Here is an 8,602-nt window from a genome sequence, read left to right as displayed (position 1 = left end):
CTTTCTTTAAGTTTTTCTCCAGCAGATTGAGGACTTACCCAGGGAAAAAAGTTTGTGTGTTTTTTGAGTTACATTAACCAGTCCAACCAGCTGGATAGGTTAAAGGTGGAAAGCAAAGGTTAATTAAGATACAGACTTCAGATTTGTTATATTATTAGCAACAAAGAACATCTTGTCCAAGATACCAATGCCTTCCTTTGTAAATCTGTGATTCTGTAATAAACAGAATACTGTGATAACTTCACCAACCATTTGTTTTAAAATATTTAAGGTTAGAGTGTAAATTCTTTTGCACAAGAACAAAACCTGCAGTCATCTTCCTCTTCCAAATAAGCTTTATGTGATATGGGTACAAATGGTGTTTTCTCTTTGTGTATTCACTGAAGCAAAATGACCCAGTACACCTGTCTCTTTGTGCTCCTGCAGCAAGGTGACAGTCATACAAAATAATTTTACATAAAGTTTTCTGTAGGATTTTTCCCTATCGTCCAATAGGAGATACTTTTTTTGTAAATTAAAAAAAAAAATCTTATTTTAATGATTTATTTTCTTTTCATTACAGAGAAAGTCTGTTGTTGCCGTGAGTTTCATTGCAGCATTCCTCTGTCTGATCATTGTTCGTCTCACAAATGAAGTCACTTTCCCTTTGATTCTAAACTGCTTTGGACAAACCAGTGTCAAGTGGATACCATTTTCTAATGGCCAAAGGCAGCTTCTGAGAACTCACTATGGATATGTAAATGTGAAAACACAAGAGGTAAGTTTTGGTATTAAAAAAGCAGCAAAGTGGACCAGTAGATCTCTCTTTGATCCCTCATTACTGCTTTCCACTGCCCAGTGGGAAAACAAAAAGAAGTTGGCAATGTTTCTGAGCTAAGTATCTCTTAAAACTGTGCTACCATTTAGATGACTACTGAATGATTTGAATTTTTGCAATATCTGAAGTGGATCAAAAAGTGATCTGGTCTCAAAAATTGTGCTTGGGTATGATTAAGACTGGCTTTTACACAAGAAAGAGAAGTTTTCTAATGAATTTCCAAGACTTCAGTCCATATGCATGAACTCTTCCTGTGCATTTTTTAATAGAAATTCTAAAAACAAAAGAAAACAATTTTTCTTAAGACACCAAAGGAAGAAGTAGTTATCTATGTTTCTGTGTGCGTAGAAGAAGAAAACAGAGTGATTTGTGAAACAAACATTTGTGAGCATAGAGAAGGAGCAGAGCTAGACTGGATTTTTCTGAAATTTGCTACTTAAAACTTGCTATCTCTTGTCCATATTTCTGAAGTATGTTGACCCGTAGCTGCCTTGCAAAATACATACTTAGCAGTTTGATAAAAAGGTATGTTACAGGGACTTCAGCTTTGAACTATCTTAGTTGGCAAATACCTAATAAAATTACTAGTTCCCTGTGGTGGTGGTGCTTCTTCTGGAAAATTTTCCCCTCTCTGTTTTTGTACTATTTATAATAGTTTATAAGACTTTACTGCTTCACAATATTCAATCCTACAAGTACACTGGACAAATCATTTATTATTTTGCTGTCAGTATGTTAAAAATGAAAATCAGAATGAGGAAGAACTGTTGTCTTTAGGAGGTAGCTTCTAATTGTTGTCTGCATAAGATGCAGCTTTGAGTGCATTGGATGACAATCTACAGAGCAGAAAAAGGACAAGTGCCAGAAAGGAAATTTGTTCGAGCCAGGGAGAATCCTATTCTCAGTGAAGTGAATGGGAGCTCTGCTGCTGAGTTCAAAGAGCGTAAGGCCTCATCCAGCATATCTCAAATATGAAAGGACTTGGTACCCACTTGAAATGAGAGGGCAGTTCAGTGTGCCGCTGTGTTATGTGAATGTCAAGGCTGCAGGTGTGGAATCTGAATGAGATAGAGCTGCCAGGGCCAATTGATCACTATCAGTCTGAACTGATAACTGGAGAGGAGAGGAGAGGAGCATCTAATCCATTTTTATTCACCACTGCCTTCATCAGAGGTTACTTATATCTTATGGGACCCTTAATTCATTCTTAAATTTGATAATACTCTTGGAAGTTCTGATGTTAAATGGAAATGAATGTCTTGAAATTTGGTGTCCAATATGGATTAGTAAGACATTTGTCTCAATTTAGCTTAGGTCTTGAAGGGCCCCTTAAACTCAGTAATTTTAGTTGTTTTCCCCCTTGTATTTGTAGATTACGTTAATATTTTCTAATTAAAATGATAATGAAGAAACAGAACATGCCCTACTAATTGTGAATGCACTATCTTCTGTCTTAATTATTCCCTGTGTGGGGAAAGTTTTATCATGCTGCCCATGTGAAAAGATTTTACGCATCTCATGTTCCTAACCCGTGCTCAGACCTTTTCTGGGAGTACAATTTTTATAATGCAGATTGCTTTATAGAAGGATGTAAATATGCATTTACATTATTTGTATTAAGATGGCTGGAAATTCTCAGTAGTTCAGTTTGGACACATACTTCTCATTTCTTTCTCAATTTCTGTTCATTTCATTGGGTTCATATATTCTTTTCTGGTCTTTTTGTGCTGCTAGATTATATAAGGTCCATTCTGTGAGTGCTGCTAATGCCCAAAGCAAACGTAGCTAAGGTTTTTATAAAAAAGGACTCATGTCATTTCATCGGTAGGTAAGGACCAAAAGGTGGGGGAACTGTAGCATAATGTGTTATTAGAAAATTGCACAATAGAAGGGAAGATAACAGAGAAAATAATTTTAAGAATATGAATTACCTTTCCTCTCTTGTTGAGAGAATGTGTGCACACTCACTGCATATGTTGATCGCCTTCTAGGGTGTCTTTTGAAGCCTGCCACCCTACCAGGTCCTACATGTATCCTGCTGTCTGATAATGCTGCCTGCTGTTCCTCAGCCAATTCCAACATCTTTTTTCTTTCTTTACTGTTTCTCTGTTCTTCTTTACCTGCTCCTCTCAGGCTCCACACTGTGGCAGCATGCCTGGCTGCATGCAACACCCCAACTTCTCTGTGTTTTAAAATGGTACACACACTTAGTCAACAAAACACAGCAATCAAAGCACTGAGCACCAGCCCGGTCAATTTCTATTATTCCTTTCCCATTCCTACCTCGTATAATTATTCTCTGAGGAAAAAGGGAAAAGGAAAACATAACAATCATCTTTAACCCCTGGGTAAAAGAAGGCAAAGTTAGGAGAAGTTTACTTCTTTCAGGGTAAGGCTGAATAGAATGAGATTGGAAACCTTATAAGATGATGGCTCATCAGTTTCTTGGTGGTTAGGGCTAAGGAGGTCATTGCCTTGTATTAAACAAGCTCTGAAAAAGTGGTAATATGAACATTTGCACCTCAAGGGAAAGCAAGCAACCTGTATATTATTAGTTATGATCAGAATAATGTGGTAAAGACACATTTCAAGTATGCTGTGTATTTGACTTGACAGTATAATTGTATGAAATTTTTGTTATAAAAAATTCTGAAAACATTTTAAGATTACTATAACTGGATTATACAGAAATATTTAATATAAACTGTGAAGAGAGACATAACTTAATCCCTAATTAAGGCTGTGCATAATACAATATTGTTGCTATGGTTCCCTTGATTTGTATCTATAGAAACAGCTTTAGAAAAATGGAGTTTATGTACAGTAAACATAGTATATTTGAAGTATAAATAGACGTGAAGTGTTGTGCTATACCGACCCATCATGTCTAGACACATTTAAATTTGGATTTTGAGATATTTCTGAAATAGATGATTCCTCACAGAAATCTTACATCCAGTCCCTTTCCTCTCCTTAAGTACAGAGGATTCTTTAGTTTAGCCCTCCACGATGAGATCTTTTCTCCCTTTTCAGTGCCCCCATTTGAGAGAATTCCTTGAGATTTGAGAGGATGGCTGCCTGATATGCAGTGTTGCTCTCTCATTCAAGTACATGAATATGGATATAGATGTATATCTATATCTATCTGTATATGGGTAAGATGACCTTTGCTATCTTTTCTGTCCCTTGTTTTGTCTCTTTTGCACCTTTTGGATTGTGGTGATTGATTCTGAAATGATTTAATCTATTTTTTTGTGGTTTAACCCTGCAGGTGGCTCAGCACCACACCGTCATTTTCTCACTCCCCCTCTTCCCAGTGGAATGAGGAAGAGAATCAGAAACAAACAAACAAACAAAAAAAAAAAAACCAAAAAAACAAAACACCAAAAGCACAAAGTAGAACTCATGGATTGAGATGCATACTATTTAATAAGACAGAGAAAAGGAAAATGATAATAGCAATGACTTTCTCTCTCTCTCTCTCTATGTATGGAACATGTGCTGCACAAGCAATTGCTCACTATCCCCTGACCAATGCTCAGCCAGCCCCTTAGCAGTAGAAGGAAGATAACCTCCCACCCACTTCAATACTCTCTTTCTGCATGATTTCATACAGCATGGAGAATCCCTTTGGCCAGTTTAAGTTAGCTGTCCTAATTCTGTCCCCTCCCAGCTACTTGGGCCTCCGCCCAGCCCTTTGCTGAGAAACTGGAGTGGCCTTGGTTGTATACAACACTGCTTAGCAGCAACTATAACAATCAGTGTGTTATCAATACCGTTTTATTCTTCGAACCAAAGCATATCACAGTGCCAGACACTCTGAAGAGAACAGTTCTGTCCCAGCTGAAAAAAGGACATCATCTTCAATAAATGCCATGTCTATCGTGTTACTTCTTTTTATCTTCTTCCTGCTCCTGGTATATTTTAATAGAAATTTTTATTGTGATATAGCTCCGGAGTGGTTAGCAAATGTAAGCCTATTGTCTTTTGAGTAAACTTCATCTACCTGCCCCAAGGTATGCAATAATTCTTGTGTATCGAGGCAAGCAGCTAAAAAGGAGCAGGTATGGAAAATATAATCTTCCTCCCTCTTTCCTGCTGCTAGTTCTCTACAAAGAGTTCAAGCAAAATTAATGAACATCATGTATTTAAATTGCAGCATTATGGCACCAATTTAAAGCCCATTAACAGTTTGAAACTTTCTGCTGAGCAAGTCTAATAGGGTTCTTGGATATTTGATTGTGCTCCCTGAAAGGTGAATTTTGAATAGATTTTTATTCTGCCATCAGTATTGAAATAATATAGCATTTTCTTACGTATGTAAAATCTGAAATACAGCTGCAATAACACTTGATACATAATTATAGGAAGCATATTCAAGTACTACACAAAGATTAAAACCGTTCTTGGAAAAGGATAAGTTCTGATGTGACCTAAAATCCTTACATTAAGCTGCAGCTGTGAGATCTAATGGCTTAATCTAAAATGAGTTCTGAGGGAGAGAAAAGGATTTGTGTCACGAACATTGAAGAATCTCATAGTATTGTGATGAGCACTAGACAAAATGAACATGCTTTGTAACCGTCAGGATTTTTAAAATCTCTTTGTAACTGAAAAAAAGCATCAATACTGCTGATGTTGAATAAATAAATTTGAATTATCTTAGCACATATGCTTTGGTCACATGGGCTGGATAAATCAGTGTACAAGCAATAAGCTGCTTTCTATGTGTAGCACATGGAGCTGTGTGTATGTCTAAATCTAATTCTTTCAATTCCTTTCACTAGAAGTTCTCCAGTAGAACTCAAATGCACTTGAGGTGGAGTCATCCATTAAGTTCTATTTAGATGAAATATCCCAGATGTTAATAAATATGGGAGGAGGCTGCAGACCATATAATTTAGTTGCATAATCTGTTTTTACTATTAGCAATGAAGTTACTTGGAGAAAAAAAGAAAACAAACATAAACTAAAAGAACAACAGCACCTTGAAGTGTAGGGGAGAACTAATGTAACTCGAAAATACAGGCTATGTGAGCTGCTATCAGCTCATGAAATAAGGCATATACAACTTCAGCAATAGCAAAAGCATAGCTGCCAAGCACTTTAGGAGTATTCATAGGAAGGGGACGTAGAAATAGTGATATGTTCTTATAAAACTTTAATAGCTAAATTAAAAAATGCACAAAGAATATGATGGATATTTTAATGTTAGTTTCTTTCTAGATATGGGAAATCAGCATTAATTTAAAATGAAATGCTAAGAATAAGCAAAGCTAGTGATCAGCCTAGGAAGGTTTAAGTTTTACTTTGTGGTGGATGCAGAATCACATTTACAATGAAGAGAAACTTGGATAATAGCACTGGGCTTCACGTCAAAACAGGCGGTAACAAACTGTGAGCTTGCATTGGTGTGTTCAGTTAACTTCAGAGGTGTGCATTTTATATCCTTGCAGGGAAGAACTGAGTCCTTGGTAGACTGAAGAAGCAGCATCAGCCAGAGTTCAGTGTGACAAAAAGTTGCTTTAGTCTTTAATTTTTGACACATTCATGTCTTCCATCTCTTCCTTTGGGATTTTATTCACTGCTATGGTTTAAGAATTCATATGATACTTTGTTAAGAAAAGGTCATTGGTTTCACAGTCATTTATCACTGACAACCCTTATGAGGGACAGTTTTATGTCTGTTAGTTAGTCACATCATTTCAGCTTTAGCAATCTCGTAATCCTCATCATGGACGTAAAGCTAAACATGCTACATATTCTGGTTATTTTTATGCTTCCACCATACTAATTTGCAGGGACAATTTTTGCTGGAAATGTTATGGATTAGCTACATAACATTTCAGTGACAACATACTGCTTGTTACACTTCTGATATAGATCTGTATCTGTGTATGTAATAGTTGTATATAGAGAGAGTAGATAAATTATATATTTTTTTTTTCTATGTTTTCTGACTGTATTGGAGCTCCCATTCCTGGCTCTGAGAGCTAAAGGCACAAAGTTAAAATTCCTGCCAAAATCTTTAATCAGTGGAAGCACATCATAAGTTAGAGTTACAGATTTTACTAAAGAAAATACTGCTGGAGGCCCTGCTGCTTTCTTCCTTATTTTGCAGCACCTTTTGCCTTAGAGGAGAGCGAACCTTTGGAACAATCTGCAAGGTCCACTTGACACCACTCAGGCTGTTATGAACCTACAAGAGGGACGGGAACACAGATGATGTGTGTCCTCTGTAAAGTAATCCTGCCAGTTCAGCCTTCCTCCTTCTCTATATATGGAATTGGCTTAGGTTTTTAAGGCTGCCACAACTCTGATAGTGCCTCATGAGGAAAAAGTCAAGTGCCAGGGTAAATACATCAAGTATTCTATACAAAGGAATTAAATCTGCTTCACACAGTGCCTGAATGTGATGAGCCAAGCAGTGCTGCCTGTGTGGCTGCTCTGCCTTTTCAGGAAAAAAATAAAAAATAAAAAGATAAAATAAAAAAAATTGGAAGAGATTACTATCAGCCAGTGATGGTCAAAAGTCAATCCGTAAGGAGCCTAGACTGGTAGAAATAAATGTGTACAAGGCATAGAGTGGTGGGCTGGACAGCTCTGTTGATCAGAGTTTACAGGTTATACCAGAAGAGTTGCCTAGTTTTACAGATTTGCTTTGTGTGTAATTTCTAGAGATTTCTTCCACCTTCTTGAGGATTTTTTAAAAAAATTTTTCCTGCTAGTGAGTGGGAAAGGTTTATGTAATGTAAAGACATATATATTATTCTTTTTTTTTTTTTTTTTTTTTTTTTTTTTTTTCTTTTGTTGTTTTTAGCTAAAAAGCAGACAGACCAGATGAGGTGAATAAAGCGTCCTATGGACAGGTAGGAATAGAACAGGGAGCTCTACTGTAAAAATGGCTTCTTGAATGACGAGAAGGTGGGAAAGACAGGCTGACCAGTGCAATAAACAAACAAGAACAAGGCTTACTATTAAAGGGAAAGAAAAGAAATTCATTATATCTCGATGTGCTCTTGCATGTGCTCATGAGTTTTGTTGCCATGCTATGATTTCAGCTTTTGTCAATAAGGCAAAAGGCAGGTGGGCTGGTTTGCATTAAGCATGCTTTCTTAGTGTTTCATTACATCGGCTGAGAGTGCTGTCCTACTGTTCATGCAATTTCTTTCCAATGATGCTGTTTAAAAATTAAGATGCCTTCAGCATAGCCAGTCCAGTCAGCTTTCTCTGTTTTAAATCTAGTTTCTTGTAGACATTCCAGGTAAGCCTTGCAGCAAAGTGTTCCTAGTTCTGGATGGACTGATGATTGCTTTATTTTGGTGGGTAAAATATGAAGTAAAAAGAGCCAGTGAAAATGGAGTTTTGCTCACATAATTATTTCTATGCAAGAGGTTTCTGCTGGCTGTGGCAGTCAGGAATTTGAGCTCTTTGAGCTCTTGCCCAGCACAGCTATTTTGGCAGAGCTGTGCCACACTGAGCTGACCTGAGACTGTTAATACCTCCCTGCAGGGAAGCTGAGTGCCAGCCACAGGCACACGTACACGCATGGATGTGCATGTAAACACGGCAGCTAGAACTTGCTCAGGAGACAGACTTTTTAGAGGGACAGCCATTCCATTTACTGGCTAGTTTTAAAGCCACAGCCATCTTCCTTAAGCCTTTGCCTTCCAAGTTTATTCCCTTGGCCATCTGTCATAGCAGTGTTTGGCAGCTTCAGGTTCTGCTGCATTCTGCAGATTGAATGGATAGTTTTGTCCCTCCTATTGTTCTCTGAGTTGATTT

At 37.3% G+C, this 8,602-nt stretch overlaps 1 protein-coding gene across 1 annotated transcript in view; it reads left to right on the top strand.

The window, feature by feature from the left end:
- Positions 1-550: 550 nt before the first annotated feature.
- The window catches only part of ST6GALNAC3 (ST6 N-acetylgalactosaminide alpha-2,6-sialyltransferase 3), a gene marked incomplete at its 5' end in the record, with an annotated part of 115,795 nt that continues 107,743 nt past the window's right edge, over positions 551-8,602 (top strand). Inside the window, one exon of the mRNA XM_042820106.1 lies at positions 551-757. Within this exon, the coding sequence (XP_042676040.1) occupies positions 551-757 (207 nt within the window). The remainder of the gene's footprint in view (positions 758-8,602) is intronic.

Source organism: Centrocercus urophasianus, unplaced genomic scaffold (genome assembly GCF_019232065.1).
Source record: "Centrocercus urophasianus isolate 14NV4802_14NV808 unplaced genomic scaffold, USGS_Curo_1.0 seq_18, whole genome shotgun sequence".
NCBI classification, from domain to species: Eukaryota; Metazoa; Chordata; class Aves; order Galliformes; family Phasianidae; genus Centrocercus; species Centrocercus urophasianus.
Note: the sequence above shows the minus strand (reverse complement) of the source record. Positions and strands in the feature narration are given on the sequence as shown.